The sequence below is a fragment of the Schistosoma haematobium genome, chromosome ZW (assembly GCF_000699445.3).
Source record: "Schistosoma haematobium chromosome ZW, whole genome shotgun sequence".
NCBI lineage: Eukaryota > Metazoa > Platyhelminthes > Trematoda > Strigeidida > Schistosomatidae > Schistosoma > Schistosoma haematobium.
Window position 1 is genome coordinate 29,367,742 of NC_067195.1, and position 26,717 is coordinate 29,394,458.

General features: G+C 39.7%; 1 protein-coding gene across 2 annotated transcripts in view; it reads right to left on the reverse strand.

The window, feature by feature from the left end:
* Positions 1-26,717, reverse strand: part of MS3_00003224 (uncharacterized protein) — a 43,065-nt gene that overhangs the window by 6,115 nt on the left and 10,233 nt on the right. The window contains exons 7-13 of one of the 2 annotated variants that reach the window (XM_051210962.1): positions 23,923-23,986; positions 21,733-21,858; positions 20,256-20,387; positions 14,815-14,971; positions 14,491-14,646; positions 6,782-6,975; positions 2,001-2,207 (exon numbers count right to left, since the gene is read on the reverse strand). In XM_051210962.1, coding sequence (XP_051070988.1) covers positions 2,001-2,207; positions 6,782-6,975; positions 14,491-14,646; positions 14,815-14,971; positions 20,256-20,387; positions 21,733-21,858; positions 23,923-23,986 — 1,036 coding nt within the window. Of the gene's footprint in view, positions 1-980; positions 2,208-6,781; positions 6,976-14,490; positions 14,647-14,814; positions 21,859-23,922; positions 23,987-26,717 lie in introns of those variants that run through there. The other variant, XM_051210963.1, reaches the window with a different exon arrangement.

A 26,717-nucleotide genomic window follows, 5' to 3' on the forward strand; every position in this document is an offset into this window, starting at 1 on the left:
TCTGAGGAAATCTCTGCACGGACTCTGAAAGCTCGTTCGGCTTTTTCCAACTGACGTCACTTATGGCGGAGGAGAGATACATGCCTGGTCCTACGTTGTAGCTGACTGACTGACTAACCGATAGTAGTGTGATACCTCTGTAGTTTTCAGATTTGCTGAGATTTCATTGTTTTGATATCTTGATGAGGTGTCCTTCTTCCACTCAGTCAGTGGCACTTTTTATTCCTCCCAAATCTTCCCGAATAGAAAATGGAGCATGTTCGCAGTTACTTCGATGTTTGGCTTCATATTGTTGTCTAATATTTGGTTTTCTGGCAGCCTTTCTGTTGTCATGGCATTCTTCCACATATTTTCGTTTATCAACTCTAACGCTTCTCTACTTGATTGTTTGCTTCTGTGTATTTGGCCTGTAAATTAGCTTTATCTGCACTTGTCCGATTGTTTTTAATCCGTTTTCTTGTTCTTCCTTTCCTGAAACTTGTACAGGTTTTCCATAGAGACCCATTCCTTATGACGATGCTTTGTGATGCTCAGGACCACCTGATACATTGAAGCTAGTGCTTCTTTGATTCCTTTACAATTGTCCTGCATAGTATTTTCTTCTTCTCTCAGTAGATCTTGCAAGACTTGGGACCTGTTGTTGAGAGTTATCTTGAATTCGTTGAGTTTGTCAGTATGTCGAAGGCTGCATTGAACCATCGTATGACTGTTTCCCCAGACGTTCGGTGTTTCTTTAACTTCAGTTTCATTTTGGTAGTCACAACTAGGTGGTGATCTGAAGCTATGTCAGCTCCTCTCCTGGTTCCCACGTCTTTCCATTGACCTGCTGAATTTTTTACTGATGTAAATATGATCGATCTGGTTCTGTGTAGTGTTATCCGGTGAGACCTATGTAGCTTTGTGCATGCATTTGTGGGGGAATGCACATAAATTTGCAAATCCCCTAACATTCTCGTTCCTTCCTCACAGTCCACATTGTTCCATGATATCTTCATACCCGGTGTTGTCCATTCAGACTTTGGCGTTTAGGTCTTCCATCAGGATGGTCGGGTCTCTTCTTGAGCACTTCGCTATAATCGATTGCAGCCTCTCGTAGAAGTGATCTTTATCATTGTCGTTACTATTAGTGAAGGGCGCGTAACACTGAAAACACTCATTGTGATTCCTTCCTGCCTTGTTTTGAAAGATGTGGATGATCCTGGGTACATGAGATTCCTATCCTATAAGTGCATAACGTGCTTCTTTAAAAAGCATCAGCGCAACTCCTTAAGTGTGCGAGTTATTTTCTTCTTCATGACGAAAGTAGAGGGGCATCTCTCCCGAATCTAACGTTTTCTGTCCAGCTTGGGTCTAATGGGTACCACTGATTCCGAGCACCTCCAAGTTGTATCTCCTCATTTCCGTAGCTACTTGATTAGTCCTGCCGGCCTCTCACATTGTCCGAACATTCCATGTACCTATATTAATTGTTGCTCTGGTTGTTAGAAGAAGCATCGGTTTTCCCCATGAGGCGTCATAATTTTTTTGAATAAAGATGCTTTAACATCCAGGGCAGTTTAAATGGTTCAAATCGTTTATTGTGGTTAGAATTTTTTTTAGCAAGGTTGTCTTCTACGGGATGGGGATGCTGAGCTTATGACCAACCTTTCTCCTTTACACAGGGTAGGCTGGTTTCAGAAAAAAAGGAATCCCATACACATTATGACAGGTAGTTATATGAAAAAAACAGAAGAGTTGTTTACAGTTTCTTCACCTAGTTACCACGTGAACCGTCATTTAAATTGAGTACTTTATTGTAAATATTCAATGTTAGCAGTCTGTCTCATCGAGTAATCAGTGTGTACACACACACACACACACACACAAATGAACAGTAGTTATTACCATACACAAACGACCTTGGTATATTATTCAACAAGTTGCTTGGGGTTAAGGTCAAATATGAAACTAATTTTCGTATGTAAAGAACTAAGCAACGAAAAATAATATATAAAACATACAGGTAGCTGACGCCCTTTTGTTTCTATTGGTAGGAAAAGGGATACAATTGAGACTATCAGGGTTACAGAGGCATATAAAGATAAAGCTCCAATTTCCGACACTTCTGGCATCATTACTTGAGCTACATAAGGTGTGACCATTGCACCCAATCGGGCAATCGAACTGAACATCCCGACAGCTACTGCACGAACAGTTGTAGGATAGACCTAAAAATAAAGATATGTAATGGGTTAATATACAATAATGTGGCTTTAATCGATTAAACCTTAAGTATGAACTATTGAGAATCACTTGGAGTATTGAGTCAGTAATAAGAACTCAGAAAACAATAAATGAAATAATGTTACGGCAGTGTTATGCGGCGATTTTTTAAAAGGGAACGAAGCTGCTTATTTTCACCAAAAGACAATCAAGTTAATGAAAAAAATGGAATTGTCTGAATTCAAGATAACTATGCAAACCATACAAATAAACAAAACAAATATTAGATTCCATGATGTTATATTAGCTATTAAAATAATATACGGTAGTAAGAAAGTCAGTCAGTCAGTTAGTAACAACGTAGAACTTCGTACGTACGTACATCAGTTCGAGTTGCCACACCACATTAGCACAGAGATGCAGTTGTCGATTCAAATCACGTAGTGGTAGAGGTAGCAAGAGTATAAGCAGTAATCGGGAAGATTAGGGTTTGAAGATGTTATTCAAGTAGTATAATCCAGTGAAATAAATTTAGAAAGAAAATAAGGGACATGACGAATTCAGAAGATTAGAATTTGGGAGAACACAAAGAGTGGATGCACCTGCGCCATTGCAAACGGTTTGAGCCATGTCATTCAGGGTCTCTAACCATCGGTTGCTATCATCTCGCGGTCCCCAACCAGGTAGTCTACACATACCAACATGACTCAGTCCACTTGTCAGTGACTTCATGGACTTGTGCCATGTTTTGGTTTGGCCGCCTCTAGCTTTCTTCCAACCTACTCCTATACCACTGAACATAGCACGTCGAGGCAGTCGGTGGTTGGGCATACGTAACACGTGTCCCAGCCATCTCAACTGATGAAGTTTCACTACGTCATCAATTGATTTGCCATCCTTACCTAGTACCCGTTTCCTAACAATTGTATTACTTACTCGATGGTCCCAGGATATACGAGCAATGTTTCAAAGACACCTATGATCGAATACTAGGAACCTACGAATATCCTCTACTCTTACCGGCCATGTTTCACTGCCATAAAGTAGGATGGAACGAACTTCTGCGCAGTAAACCCGTCCTTTGGTTGATAGACGGATATCTCGCCTACGCCATAAATGACGCAAGTTGGCAAAAGCTAGTCGAGCCTTCTGTATCCGTGCTGAGATTTCGTCACACACCAGACCACAAGGGCTGATGAGACTCCCAAAATAAGTGAAGTGGTCGACACACTCAACTACTTCACTCCCTACCATTAGTTCGGGTGTCGATGCAACCCAATCCTGAAGCAACATTTTGCATTTCGAGGGGGAGAATCGCATCCCGAACATGCTTGCATTGATGCTTAGAGTGGTCAGAAGACTCTGCATTTTGTCAGCGTCTTCACCAAATAGAACTATGTCATCAGCATATTCTAAGTCAACAAGTGAACCTCCCGGTAGAAGTTCAACCCCTGGAAATTTAGATGAGGAGAGTGTTATCTCTAAAAGTACGTCGACCACAAAGTTGAACAAGAATGGGGAGAGTGGACAGCCCTGATGAACACCACTTGAGGTAATCAATTCTGATCACAGTTCGCCATAAGCTCTCACTCGACCAGTTGTGTTCGAGTAGAGAGCCTGTATAGGGTTAATGTACTTTGGTACTCCTTTCAGTGACAAACACTGCCATAGAACCTCACGATCAACAGAGTCGAATGCCGCCTTAAGGTCGAGAAATAATACGATTGTGGGGCGTCTGAATGTGTATCTGTGTTCTCGAACCTGACGTAGTGTGAATATCTGATCTATACAACCACGTCCAGGTCGAAAACCAGCCTGGTTTTCTCTAATCTGCTCTTCACGAGCTTTGATTAGGCGTCGAAGTATTATTGAGGCTAATATTTTAGACACTATATTAGTCAAACTGATTCCTCTGTGATTGTCACAAGAGGACTTTTGTCCTTTCTTAAAAACTGGCACAATCAGTGATTGAGACCAGTCAGATGGGATTACGTCTAGTTCCCAAATTCTACCTAAGACGTCAGTTAATCTCATTGCTAATACTGGACCACCATCCTCAAAAATCTCAGGAGTAAACCTGTCAGGGCCTGCTGCTCTCCCTCGTTTCAGATTTCCTATGGCTTTTTCAACTTCGTAAAGGGACGGAGGACCTACATTAACTTGCAATTCAGGTTGACTGGAGATCGTGGGAAATCGAAGTGTGGCTGAAGGCCAGTTGAACTGATCCCTAAAGTGTTCTGCCTATCGATCGATCCAATCTCCTAGATTGAGAATGAATAATATGTCCATCTTTCTCTGAGATTGTTTCGCTAACGATCGGGTTCCTAATTCCGGTTTCCTTAACAAGTCTGAACAATTGTCTGCTATTACCTATTGCCGCTGCCTTTTCCATCTCTCTTGCTTTCGCTACCCACCACTGTTCGCGATCATTGTGTAGGCTTCTTGTCAGCTTGCGCTCAAGCTGACTCCGCTCTTCATTATGTTCAGAGCCAGGTGGAATGAGTTTCCGAGCATCTATCAGTGCGATAGATGCTGCTGAGATCCAGTGTTGCTCCCTAACCTTACGGTTTACCGTACTAGCAGATATCACTGCTGTTTCCACAGCTTTTCGGATATCATTCCATGCTGCCTCGGAGTGGACATCACATACATGGCTGCCTAACTGTTTTCCTAGGTGTTCCTGAAATATACTCTTAGCTTGACTAGCATTAATTAGGGCCCTAAGAGGTTTACTTGCAGCGTCTTTCCTACGTCCAGTAAGACGCAGACAGATACGCGCTCTTACTAGAGCATGATCTGAATCTAAGCATGTACTCCAGAATGAGCGACAGTCTTCTATCGAGCCCCTCCATCGGTGGCTGATAGCGATGTGATCTATTTGGGTCCAACGTTGGGATGAATTAGGGGGTCGCCACGTTAAAAGATGTTTTTGTTTATGCTTAAAGTTAGTATTTGCAAGGAACAGGTGGTTATCTGAGCATAGCTGCAACAGACGGTCGCCATTATCTGTTCTTTGAGCCACGACACCATAAGATCCACCCAGGTGTCTTTCCCCATCGCTTAGTTTACCTACTTGAGCATTAAAGTCACCGGCCACTATTACTACATCAGAGCGCCTAGCTTTTCGGAGAAGGTCGGAAAGCTTTCTGTAAAACTCATCTTTTACATCATCTGAGCTGCAGTCAGTGGGAGAATAGGCAGAGACGACGAAGAGGCAACGACGAGTATCCCTATCTTTCCGGATTCTTACTGTTCCGTTTAGTCGAACAGCGCACAAACGACTGTCTACTGGGATCCAGTCTAAGAGAGCTAGTTCTGCCCTAGGACTCAATGCTATACCTACGCCGGCGAGGCCACGGGAAGCAGAATCTGGGCTTCCAGATACACGAAGTGTGAATCGAGTCGGTTCTTTATTTTGGCATGGTGAGGTCAAGTGAATGACGCTACTCGGATCCTGTATCCGCGTTTCGGAGACGCAGCACACATCGATGGCGCGGGATTCTAAAGTCCTAGCTAAGGAAGCCTGTTGTCCTATTTGGCTCAGTGTTCGGACGTTAAAAGTTCCTACGTGTAGTTTAGAGCGTGGTTTCAGGAGACCAGGAATAGCGTTCCGCGTACTCGAATCGTTTGCCCTAGCGGTGCGAGATGATAAAGAGACGTGAGAAGGGTTAGTCATGGAGATAAGAGAGGTATTAGGAGGTGTAGGAAGGGTTTGAATGTGACCAACTTGGTCTCGTGTGCTGTTACGGGTATGAGGGCTGATATCACTTCCCGGTTGCCCACACCGTGGAAGGGTATTTCTTGAAGAACCTGAAAAGGAAATTGAATTAGTGTTGGTCTTAACGACCTGAGAGCGTGACCGCAGAGCCCAAGGGACAACTGCTTGAGGCCGGTCGCGCACGGCCTTTTTGTGGAAGGTTTTTGGCGTGTTAGCTCCGTTCTTCAAAGGGCCTTACCGCCGGAGACGGAAATCCGTGAGGTAAGGTGAGGTGTGACATTTTTAGGGTCGACCTTTTCTAACCCCACCCCTCCTTGTGGGAAGGCAGCATCGCTGTCATGCTGGTTGTCCGAGGGAAACACCTTACTGCTGTCACACCCCTCTACAGTCAGCAGTACGACTTCGCCCTCAGATCTTGAGTTGCTGCTTTTAGTCTTATCGTTCTCCAATCGACCTGGCTGGCATGGTAGAACCTACAGGAACATATGTTTCAGCCAATATAGCTCGGTTAGGTCATCACGATAGGCAAGCCCGACCACCGCGTCAAGGTAGCAGCTTCGGTCGGGAGAAAATGTGTGTATGAATCAAAAAGAACGCTAGTACGATTTAAAACAATGTTATTATAGGTGTAAGATGTGAAATCATTATATTGAGTGAAGATGCTCTTGAATTTCAATATGTCTTACAATTAGGAAAAAACATTTATCACGCTGTCTTTTCCTGAGGTGGTCATTCACATTTACTGGTTAAAACATTCTTTCGTAAGAAATGAGATGGGGTGGTTAGCAGAAATTACATACGAATACTTACAAAAAAATTATCAGCAAATAACTCCCAAGGAACTTATGTGTAAAAACTTACCTCCGTTGTGTAAACGTATGCACAACTAAATAAACCGGCAGACAAAGCGCGCAAAACAAATAATAGAGCTGTTAAGGCTGACTTAGGCATACAAAGATAAAGTAACATAAACAGAACAGCTATAAGTCCATTCCACGTAGCCAAAGTAATCTTTCTTCCAGCTAAGTCGACCATGAAAATCATTAATGGTATACCTGAAAAAGAAACAGACAAGTGACTGAAAGAACCATTAAAAAGGAATAGTAGCTGACTTGAAAACATGCGAAGGAAGGAAAGACTAACTAACGAACAGATAAAGTACAGTCAAAGCTTTTAAACGATTTTTTTTACGTAAAGAACTATTAATTCGCTACTTCACAAGTCGATGATCACCTACTACAATTACCTCACAAATATATGCATTTTTACGTAGTAGTCGAGAAGTAAAAACAAGTCAGGATTACTTTTATTCCATATAAGGCTATTTAGGGTGATATCAGAAACAAATGTCAGGATTAATGACAAGCCAAGTCTGTGAAGGTGAATGACATAGCTAATCTATTCCTAGTTAGATGATGAGAACAAATAAAATACACCACGGAAGTGCCATAAAAAGGTAAAATCAAAGTTGAGGAAAACGAATATTCAATATTCTGTGAGATTGATTGTACGTGTTGCACTAACATCAAACTAATCGAAATACTAAGATACTAGCGAATGCGAATGATACCAACAGATCATGGATAACCAAAAAAGGAAGCTAGGAAAGATACTCACATCACAACATTTGACAATCTTGACAACAGAGATCGAGATATCAAGCAGACGAAATAGAGAACAAAGAAACACCCTCAAGAACAAAAACTAATCAAGATTGCAAAGTCACCCATAGAAGAAAACACAAACAACTGTGTGGTCAACCTGGTAAAACAACCTCTGATGAAGAAAGAATAACATCTCCGAAAAGCATTTAACTACAATGCACGTGACACTTAAAACTAGAATTCTTCGCTGCACTAGAGTCATCACTTTAAACTGTCGGGATAAATGAAGAAACCCAAGAGAAATTAAAACAAACCATAGTACCGCTAACTCGACAGGAAAATGAGGACACTCGATTGACCGCACAAGAACAGGAAACTTTAAAGAAACTCAAAACAAGAAAAGATATTATAATAGTTCAAGTGCAAAAAGTCAGTCAGTCAGCTACAACGTAGGACCAGGCACATATGTGCATCGGTCCAGGTTGCCATACCGCATCAGCACAACAAGATGCACACTGGATTCATAGAAGTGGTTAGGTCAAAGGTAGTAATATATAAGAGAAAGTTTGCATATAGAGATATAGTACAAGAAGAAAGAATTGGTTCGTAGAAAGAAAGATATGAAGTGACTTTAATCTCTTAGTTTAAGGGAAGACAGGGAGTGTATACACCGACGCCATTGTGATCGATTCTGAGCCATGTCACCAAGAGTCTCCAACCATTGGTTACGAAAGTCACACGGACCCCAACCAAGTAGTCTGCATCTACCAACATGGCTCAGACTAGAAGTTAGTGACTTCAGGCACTGATGCCACGTTTTGGTTTGGCCGCCCCTAACTTTCTTCCAACCATCTCCAATACCGGATAGCATTGCACGTCGTGGTAATCGGTATTCAGGCATACGTAACACGTGGCCCAACCATCTCAGTCGATGAAGATTCATAACCTCATCAACAGATTTACCATCATTCCCTAATACCCTGCGTCTAACCTCACTATTACTTACCCGGTGATCCCAGCAGACGCCAGCAATATTTCTAAGGCATCTGTGGTCAAATACTAATAGCTTACGAGTGTCTTCTACTCTTAATGGCCATGTTTCGCAGCCGTAAATTAAAACAGAACGGACTGCCGCGCAGTATACTCGTCCTTTTATTGATAGACGGATATCTCGCCTTCGCCATAGGTGGCGCAAGTTGGCAAAAGCCAATCGAGCTTTTCGAATCCGTGCTGAGATTTCGTCCGATACCAACCCATTAGGGCTGATCAGACTTCCAAGATAAGTGAAGTTGTCAACGCGTTCGACTACTTCACTCCCTATCCTTAGTTCAGGTGTTAACGCAGACCAGTCCTGAAGCAACAACTTGCATTTAGAGGGAGAGAAGCGCATTCCAAACATCCTGGCATTGTTGCTCAGTGCTACCAGAAGACTCTGCATTTTGTCAGCGTCTTCACCAAACAGGACTATATCATCTGCGTATTCTAAGTCGATAAGTGGACCTCCTGGAAGGAGATCAATACCCGAGAATGTTATTTCCATCAATAAGTCTATGAAGAAGTTAAACAAAAATGGAGAAAGTGGACAGCCTTGACGGACACCACTTGAGGTTGCAAAAGTAGATGACAGTTCGCCATAAGCTCTGACTCGACTAGTAGTGTTCGAGTAAAGAGCCTTCACAAGGTTTATGTACTTCTGAGGTACGCCTTTCAATGACAGACACTGCCACAGAATCTCGCGGTCTACAGAGTCAAATGCTGCTTTTAAGTCGAGAAAGACCACCATTGTCGGACGCCAATAAGTATGCCTGTGTTCTAGAATCTGACGAATGGTGAATATGTGGTCGATGCAGCCACGACCAGGTCTAAAGCCAGCTTGGTTCTCTCGTGTTTGCAGTTCACGAGTCTTAGTTAGGCGTCTGATAATTATCGAGGCTAGTATTTTAAATATTATATTAGTTAAACTAATCCCTCTGTGGTTGTCACAGGATGATTTTGACCTTTTCTTATATATTGGGACGATAAGTGATTGTGACCAGTTAGATGGAATAACGTCTAACTCCCAGATTTTAGCTAAAATATTAGTCAACCTAATCGCTAAAATTGGACCACCATCCTTAAAGACCTCTGGAGCCAATCCATCTGGACCAGCTGCCCTTCCTCGTTTCAGATTGACTATAGCCTTTTGAACTTCAGCAAGAGTTGGGGGACCTACTTCAATGTTCCATTCACACTGTCTGGGAATGGAGGGTAGTTGTAGAGTAGCTGAAGGCCAGCTGAACTGTTCCGCCCATCGTTCTAAACGCCTGGACTGGGAGCAGATGAGTGTATCGTCTTTTTCCGATATAATCTCAGTTACACTTGACTTATTAATTCCAGTTTCTTTTATTAGTCTGTAAAGCTGTCTTGTGTTCCCTATAGTCGCCGCCTTTTCCATCTCTTTTGCTTTCGTTGCCCACCACTGCTCACGGTCGTTTCTTAGACTTTTTCTTAACCTAGATCTGATTTGTTGTCGCTCTACATCATGTTCAGAACCTGATGGGACGAGTTTGCGAGAATCCATCAGTGTGATAGACTTTGAAGAAATCCACTGGTTCTTTGAAACTCTGTGGTTTAAGTCGCTAATAGATGTCACAGCTGCTTGTATTTCATTCCAAGCAACATCTGGGTCAGCCTCGTCTTCAGAACTACCTTATCGTGACCTCAGTTGTTCCTGGAACCTACTTTTGGTTTCCTCGCTACTCAGTTCGGTTCTAATGGGTCTTTTTACTGAGGCTTTTTTGCGTCCAGTGAGGCGCAAGCAGATGCGTGCCCGTATTAGGGCGTGATCGGAGTCCAGGCAGGTACTCCAGAATGAGCGACAATCTTCTACCGACCCTCTCCAACGATGACTGATGGCAATATGGTCTATTTGAGTCCATCGTTGGCTTGGTGCAGGCGGTCGTCATGTTAGACGATGTCTCTCCTTATGCTTAAAATTTGTGTTTGCTAAAAATAAGCGATTGTCTGAGCACAGTTGCAGCAGACGGTCACCATTATCTGTTCGCTGTGCCGGAATGCTAAAATATCCACCTAAATGCCTTTCTGTTTGGTTTAAGCTACCTAACTGAGCATTAAAGTCACCCCCTACGAGTACTATGTCTGAGCGTTTAGCTTTCTGAAGAAGTTCGGACAGCTTTCTGTAAAATTCATCTTTCACATCATCTGAGCTGCAGTCAGTGGGAGCGTAGGCAGAAACGACAAAAAGGCAACGACGCGTGTCCCTATCCATCCGAGTTCTTACGGAGCCGTTTAGCCGAACAGCACATAGACGACTGTTGACGGGGATCCACTCTAGCAGTGCTTGTTCCGCCCTCATGCTTAGTGCTATGCCTACACCTGCCAGTCCACGAGAACTGGCCATCGGGTCACCAGATACACGTAGGGTGTATCTCGTTGGCTCTCCGTTTTGCCGAGGTGAGGTCAAGTGAATGACCACACTGGAATCCTGTATGCGTGTTTCGGAGACAAAGCATACATCAATGGAAAGAGACTCTAGGGTTCTAGCCAAGGAAGCCTGTTGACCGATTTGACATAGAGTACGTACGTTGAAAGCTCCAATGTGTAGTTTGGAGCGAGGTTTCAGTAGACCTGGGACAGAGTTTTGAGCACTAGAATCGTTGGCTATGGTGACACTTGAGGAGGAAGTTTAGGGTTGAAAGTCGATGTAGGAGGAATAATAGGAATTGAAGAGGGAAGTTGATTATGAATACAGTGGTCTTGGGTGCTGTTAGAGGTATGAGGGCGGTTATCACTTCCCGGTTGCCCACACCGTGGAAGGGTATTTCTTGAAGAACCTGAAAAGGAAATTGAATTAGTGTTGGTCTTAACGACCTGAGAGCGTGACCGCAGAGCCCAAGGGACAACTGCTTGAGGCCGGTCGCGCACGGCCTTTCGTGGGAGGTTTTTGACGTGTTAGCTCCGTTCTTCAAAGGGCCTTACCGCCGGAGACGGAAATCCGTGAGGTAAGGTGAGGTGTGACATTTTTAGGGTCGACCTTTTCTAACCCCACCCCTCCTTGTGGGAAGGCAGCATCGCTGTCATGCTGGTTGTCTGAAGGAAACACCTTACTGCTGTCACACCTCTGTACAGTCAGCAGTACGACTTCGCCTTCGGACCTTGGGTTTGTTGCTTTTAGTCTTACCGCTCTTCAACCGACCTGTCTGACATGGTAGGACCTTGAGGAACGGTTGTTCCAGACAGTATAGCTCGGTCGCTTCATCACGATAGGCAAGCCCGACCACCACGTCAAGGTAGCAACAACGGTCGGGTGCAAAAACTGCACTACAGTCTTTATGGAGAAGGAACGATATATCAGGAAAACAAAGACCTGCTTAGGGATAAAAGCCTAAACAAATCAGTGAACAAAATTTCAATCAAGATCAAAAGAGAATGGAATTCAGTGGGTCAGTACTCCCTCGACTTTATGGTGAGTCGAAAATACACAAGCCAAATACCCCCAGTATGTCAAATTGTATCGCACATCGGAAGCCCAACATACAATTCATCAACAGAAACTTCAAGAATATTGAAACCTTTAATAGATTCATCCAGTCACGCGATCGAATCTCCCATAAAGATGTTGAATAAGATTACCAACATTCAGACCAACAATAACGAACTGGTGTTATCTGTTATGACTGCGTCGCCATTTGACAAGTTTGGTCGTTGCTAATGGTTATGTATGAAATGCTTATTACTTATATTTGAGAAAAAAACAAGGAAATATTCCAATTTCCACAACGCGAATTAAAATCACCAATGCTGGAACAAATCAAAATTTATTAACCTCAAAACATGACGAAAACCCTTGTGTCGAAAATACACTCATTTATATATTGATTGTACACCCAGCTTCATTAATAATTAGGATGAAATCACATATATGAAAAATACCCAGAGTTATAACGAATCACATGCTGCATGTCATGCTGTGCATAGTTTACATTAATCTAATACAAGAATATCATATCTTGACTAAACATGATACTCAAATAAATTAATGTTAAACTGAATAAAATATCACACTGTCAAATAAAGACAAATATTACTCTAAATAATTAACACATTGAATTAAAAAACACGGAAGTAATGTTGACCAAAAATCACAATGAGCAAAAAGATGTAATTTTGCCTTTTTAATCCCGTCGTATCAATATCCTTCGATGTGACAGCTTTATTTTTCTCAACTGAACCAAGCTTATCAAAAGGAATCCTATCCCTGTTCCTCATGAACGACATGAATCTCCAAAAGCACACAAGAACATGTCGTTTTATGCTTAAGAACATACTTTCAGTTCAACTATAAAATCTACGAATAAACGAAGGGAATGCAAATATCAGGACTCATTACAGAGGCAATGATGCAGAGATTTGAAGTCACTGTGTTACCAGTGATCAAGACAGAAACTTGGAATCGTTATATGAATGACAATTATTTTATCATCAAAAGTGATGAGTCGGAAAACATGTACCGTCTGATCAGCAACATATTCAATGATATAAAATAAATCCCAAGCAAACCAAAAGATGAAATGACAAAAGAAAAGAACTGGACATCATCTACAAAGTAAATTTTTCCGATTGCAAAAAACACTACATCGGATAAAATGGATGGCTCCTTCGACTTTGCCTGCACGAACATCAATTAGCAGTCAAACTCCATGACATATTTTCGCTTATATCAGTCCATGTGAACCACTTTGGACACAAATTCGACTGGGAAAATGTTGAAATCTTAGATAGATGGAATACTAAAAACACTAGATAAGTTTTATAAGCTTAGCGCTCAGGTCAACAGACACAACAAATTGACCCAATTTACCAACCAATCAGAAGAATCAGGGACAAATATAGGACCAAGAATCAGATCAAGGGAACATACAATCAATATAATAAAGTACACAATGACAGGTTAAAGGTCAACAACAACCAATCAAGATCGACGTCGACAGGACAAGCTGTGAGTCATATGATGGGGAATTCAAATACTCCGCTTCTACCTGAAGTTTGGCGCTGATGTTGTTCGGAAGAACAATGAAAGCTCCAGAACTAAACCACCTAGCTCAAAGAACAAAACTCCACTTGAATATGAATGTTAATGATTGGCTACTTGACTGAGTAGTACATCATATTCTATCCTGATTGTCAATTCGAAAATTGAGGGAACCATATGCATCTAATCAGTCACTACAATAACATAGCTTTTGGACCTCTTAAACTATCGTTAAAAAGTTAAATGACAAAAGACTTAGCAAATTACAACAAGCATATGCTCACATGTAAAGCAATTAAACAATGGAATAAACTGGTTTATATTGATCAGCAAGTATAAAAATACTACGTGTATACAAAAATATCTATCGATTTTGTAACAGATTAACTAAATCTACCACTTTCTATACCTTCAGAAATATGTCTTACGTGATATACATGTATATTGAAAACTGCACTGTGGTATATGTATTAGTTCAATATTTGAATCCATAAGACATAAATACAACATATAAACTGATAATGTAAACAAGTAATACAACATATGTTTTGTATGTACACAAACTTCCTGGAAAACGTATCATTAAGTGACCATCGAATAAAACAAATAAAACAATTTAGCAAGAGTATGGATAGAGGGGAAACTTAAAATTAGAGGAAATGTGAATTTAGTTGATCTATTGAATACAATCTAGTGTCCTAAAACCTCTAACCAATAAAACTATCGCCCGTACTACGTAGACAAACATTTAGCGAATTTTGTTACATTTTGGTATAAGAATATTCAGTATAGTCTTAGAGAAAAGTGGTAATTGCTAAGGGAACCTCAGAAGAACTGACGGTGCATTATTTCAAGGGTTCTCAAAAAAGGATCATTTATTCATTGTTCGCCTGATAACATTTTAAAGACTTTTTACAAAACTAACTCAAACTTACTAACAAATTCACCAATTGAAGAGACTAACATAGCGACATAATCATCATCAGACAACTCTTTACAACAAAAGTTGTCTATTTGGCTTGAAGTTTCCAGAAGTGGTGGGACGTTAAAATGGCTCAGGTTACCATGATAGTCTGGGGTTAGAATAGGTTCTAATAAGCAAGAAAAAACGAAAACCAGATAATTATATTACTGTAGATTCACTAAAGCCTTAAACAATGAGTTATTTCTATGCTAATCAAAAACTGTAGTACTACTGGACAAAGAAACATGCAAAGTCTTTCGATTAAGGTTACTTGAAGGCAGAAAGTTAAACTTACTACCAAAACAAGAGTGCTTGAAGCGAAATATTTCAGCACTTAATAGAACGACACCATAATAAACAAATGCTGCACTGAACCATACAATCGGCAACATTAGTGTAGTCACTAAATAGGTTTTCCCAAACATTCCTTTTATACTGCCTCTATCTCGTATCTATAAAACAGATGAAAAGATAATGATCTGTTTAGTTAGCATAAATAATTGATACATTCATCTGAGCAAAACAACCCTGATAAAAAGTGAACCCGAATTGGAGGAATATAATTTATTCAACTTGAATATTTTACGGATTGGGACGACCAGTGCAATTATTATTATGTTCGTTCACTTATGAGACTATAATTGGAGTTCTTAAAGTTCCATCTCAAAAAATGTAATACGAACTCCTGCAAATACTAATGTATTTTTCACTAAAATCAAAACTAGTTTAAATGTAGATAAACTCACTTAGTCTTTATCCGTTTTCATTTGTTACTTAATTTCTGGTGATTATCACAACGACTAAATCAATATTAGAAAGAATTCAAGTCGTCCTATAAATAGCTTGGTCAAATTTAGTTACAACACTTAGTTCATTATTGCTCCCACTTCAACCTGCATTAAAACAGTATTTTGACGCATATCAGTTTGCTTACAAATGCAAAAGAAGTACCTTAGATGCTGCTGTTGTTCTGCAGCATAATACAGCGCTTAGTTTGGGAAAGGGTAAGAAATGTGTTTCATGAACATTTCTAGACTATATTACTTTCGAGAACACTACCACCAAACAAGTTTGGCAGCGTCAACACCGACAGCTATCTGGGTATGTCTTACCTGTTCGAAAGAGAACAGTGTACCATGCTTGGAGAAAAGTCTTCAACGTCTCTACTAATTCAAGATGCGCCACAAGGAGTTACCCTTTTCTCTGTTCTTTCTTCATTTTTTCTTTATGATCTGAGATTCCCTATGGAACATTCTTTATTACGTATGCTAGTGGTCTTATTCCATTTCTGCCTCTTCACTTCCCCTTGAAATGAAAGAATTCTTGTCTCTCATTGGACGATGGTATGTCTCTAATGGTCTTGCACTTGATTATTTTAGGTGTCAAACTACTAATTTTAGCCTGGAACATGGGCAGTACTCAAATACCATTTTGGAGTCCCATTAAGTTTGTAATATCTTAGCGTAAACTTTTCCTTTGATCTCTCTTGAGCTTCTCATGTTTTATTGATATCGAAGAAAATTTTCCGTTTGACTTATTTTATAGAGACCACATACTTTTGGCATTACTTGACATTTACTTTTACGATTTGTAAGTTCTTGAATACTATCTATCGTACTTTACTGTTTGAAACCACTCCCTTCCGGGTATTTTAGAAAAGATTTTGTTGTGTTGCGGAGTGCTGAAGGGGGTTAGCAAGGCATGTGGCGAATCTTTTGAAGTCATGATGAATATAGTTGTGGATGGACAATTTAAATCTTGCGAACTCCTGACAGATGTTATCTTATGCGATAATAATCATCCATTTCATTTATATCTTTCTTCTTGTGAATTTTCTGGTAGAATGAAACGTCAATACATCAGAAATCATGGACGCAAGCAAAGGTATAAAGGCTCTAAAATACCGTATCTATCAAATATACTATGAGACGAACACGTTGTAAAACCTGTCTTGGACAAAAACTTGTATTCTTAAACATGTTTCCAACTAAAAACATGTATAGATTCTTATTGTATTAAAAAGAAACTTAATTTCAGGTAGTTTATATACTACTTTCATGTATATGTGTGCACCTATTGACTTTTTTGTTTTGTAAAAGAAAGTTATCGAAATATTTTGTGTTGAGAAGTCCATGTTGTACAACACATGATATTTAATAAAACCATGAATAATAATGATAACAATAATTTCATAATGCTGTACGCCTAAATGATGGAGATACTCCGATTTAACTGGAATTTCTCTCATTAGAAACATGGATAAGAAAACCTAGTAAATAATGGGAGCAAAACACTCTCATTACGAATGAAAACTAACAAATACTACATTGATTAAGAATTGGTATGTTTTATTTTAAGCATCAAGTACATTTCTCGACATAAAGAGATAACACAAGTGGAATTATGGTGAATAAAGATTGGAGATGGTTGGATTAACAAGCTGAATAGATACACCCGGTTCTAGACTTCCTGTCTAAAGTGTGCACAGAAATGTAGGACAATGAACTAACTCTCAGATTGCAGAAATTAGCTGCTGAAGACTTTATGTGAGGTCAATCAAAACTATAGTTTTGCAGCCACAAACAAATCGCCTATCTCGAGACAAGTGATAAAGATATTTTGATTGGTCCATCATTTTTTTCTCTTCGGCATACTTCGGCGTTATTTATAATTTCTGTACTAACGTTTCGTAATTAATGATGACGTGAAACGTTCAATAAGTACAGGTTTCATGAACTCGATTTTGGGTCACACCACTTATATGTAGAGGGTAGTGATGTAACCCAGCTACCCGAACTAAAGTGACACTGGGTTCGAACAAGTGACCAACAGGTTGAGAACTGATTGCTTCAACCACTAAGCTGTCTGATTAAGAATTACAGCAACAACCGACTGGGGCATCCTCCGATCAATACCATAGTTTATAAGTGTAAAATATCATTTTTAAGGACCTCTTTTGAATCTTTCAAAATTCACTTGGACAACAGTGTAAGTGTAGTTAACGTCTTAAAAAAAATCCAAGAAAATATGAAAATTTTAGAATCTTACAGGCAGAGATCTTAACTGCAGGTCTTTTTTATTCACTTGTAGAAATATGTGTATGCAAGGCAGTTAATTAAGATCTAATGGATAGAAATAACTTTTTGAAGTGTAGAAGTCTTCTACCTGAAGTTTGTCATTGTTGCGAAACAAGTGATAAAAAAAAGTCAATAGAAAGAAAGATAATGATCGTATTCAAGGCCACTCTTTTGGTGGCTTCATAAATATATTTATCACAAATTAAACATGGAAAAGCAGTAGGTAAATAGAAAATTATGTGAATAAACAAATCACAATACTTATGTCTGACATTGAATCGATTTTGAAGAAGCTAAAGGAATTAATAGATATGTACTTTGGAAAAAAAAGGTGGATTTCGTTTAATAAACAACCAAAGAAAAGAGAATTATAATACATATTGAATCGATAGAAAGGCAGTACTAACTACAGTGCCATAAACTAAAATGGATGGCAAGTAAAAAGCTCCTTGCTAATTGAAATTCCATTAAGACATGGGTTCCTCTTGCTGAAGTTTGGGACTTGATTCTTCAATAAATTGTTGAAGGTTAAACTGTTGGGATATTCAGAAAAATATGCCAAAAATTATTTTGTGAAGTCTAACGCTATCCTTTGGACTTGAGATGGTATCATTTTCTTATTGGTCAATATTTATTTCACGTGTCATTTTCCTACCGGTCAATATTGTAAAATGTTATTTTCTATTTTATGGTACGATGTGGTCTGCTTGATTGGTATATAAACAGAGTATGTTTGAAATATAATGATTCATATCTCAGAGGCTGAGACTTGTGTTCTGGACTCAACTGGCTGGGCTAGACAGGGTAGTGGGACCAATCAGAACTCTAGGTCGCTCGCCCATGTTTTACGTGCCGTTGGTCCGATCGATAATACGCTTCGCTATAATCTGCAGTTCACAGTCATAACATAAACACAACGGCGATTCTAAAGTCTCGTCTGGAAAGTAAGAAGTTTATATTAACAAGAGTCATAATAATTTGATATGAATTGGAAAAAAGACTCGAAAGTCTTTTATGTACATGTTTTATACCATCTTGATAGATCACAGAGCAGGTAAGCACTCAACAACATTTGTCATGATTAAAGAAACATTGTGTTTTTGGTGTAACAGCAGTTTACAGCAACAAAAACACATAGATTAGACTTTGATATATTCTATTCTATTGAAAGAAAGTCTGAACAAGGTTGACTATCCAGTTGTAAACTAAATAGGATAATAATTTTCGGTAGAATGGTTTCATGAATATATTTCGTATTTTGAGGAAGTTGTTATCAGAGATAGATAATAGCAAGTAAACCTATGGGAATAAGATAAAACTGGACAGGCGTTTGGTTCGAGTCCAGAAATTCTTAAAACTGACGTTTGTGCGTGACGAAAATCACCTACAAATAATACAGAAATCTGTACAAAACCCCCTTAATAGCAATTGTTCTAATGGGAAGCTGTGAACTATGTAGTCAAGATAGTTATGAGGAAGAAAAATGCGCATCAACGATGCAACGCAAAGTGGGGGATGGACTAATGTTGAAAATATGTTTCAATGAGGGATGGTGAGACTTCTAAGGTAAGTGAAGTGGTCAACGCACTCAACCATTTTGCTCATTGTCATTAGTTTAGGCATTGGCGCAGATCAACCCTTTATCATTTAAAGAGGAAGACACGCATCCCCAATATGCAGAATCTTGTATTTTATCAGAATCTTCACCAAACACGACTATCATTATGTGCCCATCCTAAACTGATGAACAAAATGTTTGGTAGGAAAAGTTAGATGAGAGAAGTGTTATTTCTAAGAGGATATCTATGAAAAAACTAAACGAAACGGGGGGGGACCGGCGAACACTATTTGAAGTTGACAGCACGCCATTAGCTTTGACTCGACCAATAGAGTAGTTTGTAAAGAGCCTGAAGACGGATGATGTGCTTCTTTGGGGTGCTTTTCAATGACAGACATTGTCACAAAATATTTCTATCTACGGAATCAAATGCTGCCTTAAGGTCAAGAAATATAACCGTCGTCAGGCATCCGTATATATATCCATATTCTAAAACCTGATGAAGAGTAAATATTTTGTCTACATATCCACGTCCAGGTTCGAGACCAACTGGGTTTTCGTAGGTTTGCTTTTTATGGAATTTAGTTAAGCATCGGATGATTATTACAATACATTGGTCAAACTGATTCCCCTGTGATCATCAAAGGATAATTTTTGTTGTTACAAACTGGGACCATCAGGGATCGACACCAGCTAGATGAGATTATGTTTAGCCTCCGAAATTCAGATATCTCAATCAACCTAACTGCCAAAACTGGACCACCATTCTAAATGACCTCCAGGTTAATCTTTTAGAGCCCGCTGTTCTCCCTCGCTTTAGATTAGGTGTAGCGTTTTCAACCTAGAACAAAACAGCATACGTCAGTTCATGGTGAGGGCGAACATAGTAATAATTTCACAAAATTGAAGGAAATATATTATGATAAAATGCATACTCAATATAATGTCAGACCAACAAAATTCGAGCACTTAATAAACATGCATGCCGATATGATACCAAAGGGCAAAGCCAATTACAAATACCAACTAGAGTTTAGCACGCATTTATACGCACGTAATTATACGAAACAATACAACAGAAGTGTTTGGTTTTTGACTTACAGGTACAGTGGATGATACAAGAGTACCCCTAAGAGGAACAACCCGATTCGTACGGAACAAATCTGCAATAATATGTTCAGCTTCTTCAGTTTTGCCGGCACCAACAAGATATCTTGGAGACTCAGGCAGAAACTAATATTTGAAAATATTACGAAGGAGAATTTTAAAGTAATTTAGCGAATGGGATAACCTGAGGTAATGATTCAACACAAATAAAAGTTTACAAGCGCATATAACTACAGAGCACTGATATTTAGAAAATCAGGTTACTTCAAGGTGGGAATAAAAAATATAATCAACCATGAGAGTGTTAATTAGATTTATAATATATTTTTTGCACACGATAATTTATTGACCATCAATCAATAATACCACTGAAGTGTATGATATAAATTTACGAAATACAGTACCAAACTGTAAATTATTAGAGAGATTAGTTAACTTATGTATAGATCATTCAAGGTTTTACAGGGATGAAAAAATCAGTTAGAGAATTAATGGAAAAGTATCCTATATTGGTTTGGGTGATGCCACTGGTTAGCAAATGAAATTAGACTTTTTTAATTGTCATTATGTTATCACTAACCAGATGAATTTGGAAAGAATTATTTTAATTTTACATGATTTCTTTATTTTTTTATGGAAGTTACCTACTGTTTAGTAGTAATGACCGTTTCGCAGTTTTGTGAAGATGTTTGCCTTGTATAATACAATTTCCGTTAAGGACCTGAATGAATTTACGAATAATTAATTAGTTCTCGACAAGTTACTATAAGAATGATTAGATTCTGAAAGTCGTTCAGGCTTACTAATTAAGATGAAAATATGCATTTACTATCTGTCAGCTCCCAGTGATCTTTCACAATGAATATTGTTCCCAATTCTGAACGAATTTCTAGTAAATCAAGGATTTGAACATCTATGCTGTAATATTAAAGAAATTCGTCATATAAGATCATTTATCTATCACAACCTGTACTAAAAAAATGAATGCTAACTGGTTACTACACTTTTTGTTAGAGATTTGTAGGACTAAACTGGTCAATCTCTGTTAGTTTTCGACTAACTGACTAGATACTTTAATAATGTTTGTACTTATATCTTGTTTATGACTCAGCAGTTAGTGAAAATCAGGACATATTTCGAAACTAATATCCATCGCTTCACTCACTAGGGTATTATTCTCAAGTTTAGTGAACCACCAGAGCTACTGTTCGTTCAACAGGTAAGTTTTCATTAGAGTTTGAAATTTCGCACTATTGATTGATTCCTAAGACATTAACAGAGACTGACCCATTCTATTTCAAAGATAAACAGCAGGAAACTCAAAGTTTCAACAAAAGAATCACAATCTAGATAACTTCAAGAAGAAATAACCAGTCACATGATTACTCACAATACGAGTTTAATGAATGCTGATCAATTTAGTAAAATCTGAAATAAATATATCTCAAATTTAGATAAAATGGTATCTTACCCTCAATAAAAATAAGAAAATCAATAGTGGTAAGGCTGAAACAAACACCAGCCATCGCCAGCCAAATCTTGGCAGAATAAGGTATGCCAAACCAACTTCAAATGTGCTTCCAAAAGCCCAGAATATCTAGACGTTAATATGTCAAGAAAAAACCATAATACATAAGGAATTTAGAGTGGCAAAATATAACCTCTCAGTGAAATTAATTGAATAAATGCAAGACAAAACTATTTCATGATAGTTTTCATAGTAATATAACTGGTCAAAGTGGGAAGGAAAACGATATATGATTACTTAGTCAATAGTTTAAGTAAACATATTAAGGAAGCTCGAAAATAGTTAGTTAGCTTCAGTAACCATAAGCACAATAAAAGAGTAATATACAAACCTTCAAAGGCAATCGGCTAATTACTGATAAGTACTGACAAAATAAGAGAATACTCTGAATGCTTTGTTAGTGTAATTACGGCAGCTAGATAATGATTGGCAGATGAAAAGAGAGCAAAGCAGGTAAATTTAAATTAAAAAGAAAAACTGTAGTATATCTAATTAACGGAAATATAGTGGGGAAAAACATACCATGTTTCGCATTTATTCTACGAATGATTTCAAATTATTGTCTCAGTCAGTCAGTCAGTTAGTAACAACGTAGAACTTCGTACGTACGTACATCAGTTCGAGTTGCCACACCACATTAGCACAGAGATGCAGTTGTCGATTCAAATCACGTAGTGGTAGAGGTAGCAAGAGTATAAGCAGTAATCGGGAAGATTAGGGTTTGAAGATGTTATTCAAGTAGTATAATCCAGTGAAATAAATTTAGAAAGAAAATAAGGGACATGACGAATTCAGAAGATTAGAATTTGGGAGAACACAAAGAGTGGATGCACCTGCGCCATTGCAAACGGTTTGAGCCATGTCATTCAGGGTCTCTAACCATCGGTTGCTATCATCTCGCGGTCCCCAACCAGGTAGTCTACACATACCAACATGACTCAGTCCACTTGTCAGTGACTTCATGGACTTGTGCCATGTTTTGGTTTGGCCGCCTCTAGCTTTCTTCCAACCTACTCCTATACCACTGAACATAGCACGTCGAGGCAGTCGGTGGTTGGGCATACGTAACACGTGTCCCAGCCATCTCAACTGATGAAGTTTCACTACGTCATCAATTGATTTGCCATCCTTACCTAGTACCCGTTTCCTAACAATTGTATTACTTACTCGATGGTCCCAGGATATACGAGCAATGTTTCAAAGACACCTATGATCGAATACTAGGAACCTACGAATATCCTCTACTCTTACCGGCCATGTTTCACTGCCATAAAGTAGGATGGAACGAACTTCTGCGCAGTAAACCCGTCCTTTGGTTGATAGACGGATATCTCGCCTACGCCATAAATGACGCAAGTTGGCAAAAGCTAGTCGAGCCTTCTGTATCCGTGCTGAGATTTCGTCACACACCAGACCACAAGGGCTGATGAGACTCCCAAAATAAGTGAAGTGGTCGACACACTCAACTACTTCACTCCCTACCATTAGTTCGGGTGTCGATGCAACCCAATCCTGAAGCAACATTTTGCATTTCGAGGGGGAGAATCGCATCCCGAACATGCTTGCATTGATGCTTAGAGTGGTCAGAAGACTCTGCATTTTGTCAGCGTCTTCACCAAATAGAACTATGTCATCGGCATATTCCAAGTCAACAAGTGAATCATTGTCTAACAAGAAACTAAACTCAGAAGGAGGCTGATAATACATACAACCTGATACTGCTAAACACTTGCAGGAGTATAACACGGTGTTTTTTTTTATAAATGTAGACCAGTAACAAAACATTTTTGTATTTCATTTGAAATATAGGATTGATGGTAAGGAAAATTGTTAGAAGTTAACTGGAGATAAACATTTAAGTAATATGTTATGTTACTAAGCAAGACAAAGATATTATGTGAGAAATGAATAAAAAATTGTTTTATAGAGATAATATGACCGCATTTGACGAACTTATTAACCATTAGTTTATACTAACAGAATGACATCCGTAAGTCCAAATGTTATCCCACAGTAAAACCAATCGAGATTCTAAAAGGTTGGTCAAAATTAATTGAAATAAACTATTTGTTTCTTTTTATCTTCCTACTTCATAGAGAAACGTCACGACAAATAAATGGAATAACAACTTACATTGAAAGCTAACAGAACTTTGGCCCGATGCTTAACGGTCAGAAATTCGGAGAATAACGTGAAGCTAAAAATCAGATGAACATAAATAGGAAATTAACAAACTGACATAGGAGTGACATTATAATGAAAAACCACGGAAAGTCCACGGTCACTTTGAATAAATTAGACGAATTGTGGTATACGCTTATTTATGACTAAGTGGTTGGCCTACGATGATCAATTCAGAATACCGGACAATCCAAACTCGTTATAATCTGTCTGACAAGTACAAAAGATGTTCAAATTCTAGAATAAATATTGACTTCGTTGAGACTGAGGGGAACTCCACGCAAATTCGTGCAGAGACTTAATAAAAGTTTTTACTGGTACCCAGGATTAATCAGCTAATGTCAACACTCTGCAACTTTATATGAAGATTTAGTTACAATAGTCAGAATGAAAGAATAGTACGTCGTTATTACTCACGAAATCAACCCACCCAAATAATATGATTCATTTAAGAATTCCAAATTCGTGTACTAGATTTTGAACCACACCGTGAGTAAGAGGGTTATTGATACTAAATAGATGTCCAAAACAAAGCGGTGGAGACGGGACTTAAAGCCGTATTTCAATGAAATAGATTCAAGTGTCCAAACTATTACGTCAATGCTCTTGACCACAACAGTGGCAATATGAATACCGGTGTGATCGATGGCCCCCGAATGCCCTGGTATGGCGGAGAGTGGGATGGGCCCGCCCTGGCTCTTAAAATGCTCTCACACGACCACGCGTATACAGCCTCTACCAGGCAAGTCCTACTCCCTGCCTTCTCGTGGCGGGGGTGTTGTTTACGAAAATGAGAGAACGAAAAGCGAATGTCTGGCGCTCTAACCGGATCCCAAACCAATAGCGCACATGGGCTCCAGTATCCTGAGGGAACAAATGGCGTAGGAACCAAACGTCGGTCACCGGCTACCATGGGACTGCATCTCCTCACGATGCCCAACTGCATTGTGGGTCAGGCCTTTAGGTCGAATGCTTGGGGTGTGTCCCCCTAAGAAAACCACCTGCTTTGGTCTGGGCACCCGGGCAGTATCACAGCCCACACACAAATGATGAACTGTCTATACTTTTGCAAACTACTTTTCTTGCTTCGACTAACAATCAAATGATTCAAATTATTATTATTATTATTATTATTATTATTATTTACTACGTCATTATTCACCCTCTTTTATTCCTACCCTGTCTATACTTATTTTTACGGCTTATACAGCAGCTCGTCTATGGCGGAAATTCGATTCTATCTAAACGTTCTCGAGTCACTGTCCGGTTGAAAATTGTATGTTACTACCGAATATGAGTACTGGAGCAGTTTTTCTGAAACCACGTGCACCATTCAAACTGGCTGCCTTCAACGTTCGCACACTTATGCAGGTTGGACAACAGATAGGGCTGGCTATGTCTTTAGAAAGTCTTAATATCGATGTTTGCTGTCTATCTGAGACCAGTATTCAAGACTCTGGTGAAGTACTACAAATTCGCTCTCCATCTGTCGCTTCAAAAAGCTTGTTTCACGTGCGTTTATCCTAGGACCCTGTGGCATCTTCGTCTGGTCTTGCTGGCGTTGGTGTCGCACTAAGCGCTAGAGCTGAGGCGACACTAATCGATTGGATCCCCATAAACAGTCGGTTATGTGCTGTTAGATTAGAGAGTTCCATCAAAGTGAGAAGAAATCGGCGTGAGAAACGATGTCTTTTCGTCATCTCCGCCTATGCTCCGACAGATTGCAGCCCGGATGCAATCAGTCAGTCAGCCACAACAATCAAGGATGAGTTTTACCATCAGTTATCTGTTCTTCTCCAGAAAGTGCGTTCGACAGATATTGTAGTACTAGCCGGAGACTTGAATGCTCAGGTCGGGCGTCTAGGCGCAGAAGCGAGTCGTTTAGGTGGCCGATGGGGACTCGTCGGTTGCAGGACAGATAATGGGGACCGTCTACTGCAACTATGCACAGACCACAACATGTTTCTGGCTAGCACTAACTTCCGGCACAGTCATCGCTGATGTGCCACCTGGCGTCCTCCCTCTGCATCTCATGCGTGGACTCAGATTGATCACATCGCGATCAGCTACCGCTGGCGTGGTTGTGTACAAGACTGCCGCTCCTTTTGGAGTACCTATCTGGACTCTGACCATGCCTTGGTCTGCGCCAATCTTACCTCACTTTTCAGTGGCCAACGAAGTGACCGCCATCAACGGATTGATATTAGCAAGCTGGTTGCAACTTCTGTTGCAAGTAAGTATCGAACCGAGCTAGCCTCTAGGCTAGCTACCATTCCACCGAAAAGTATAGATAAGCATTGGTTGCAATTGCATGACGCCATGAAAACGACGGGTACAGTCAGCTGTGGGTTCGCGAAACGTCCCGCTTATAAGCACTGGGTTTCTTCAAGTTCCTTACAACTCATTGAAGCCCGTCGGTCTACTCCGGGTGACCGTGAGTTTGACCATAAACGAAGTATGTTACGTAAGGAAATTGGGCAAAGCTTGCGTAAGGACCGAGAAGCCTGGTGGTTGAAGCGTGCTAATGAGCTGGAAGCAACAGCTGCATCTGGTTATTACCGGAAGCTCTTCCAACTCATCCGAGCCACTGGCAGCAAGAAGTCTGGTGTGAGCGAAACAATCTACGAGGATGATGGGACGCCAATCACTAACATCCATCGACGTCTTGGACGATGGACAGAATTTTTCGAAGGGCAGTTCAACTGGCCTGCTGCCCCGGCAACATCGGTCAGACTGTCCTGCCCTCC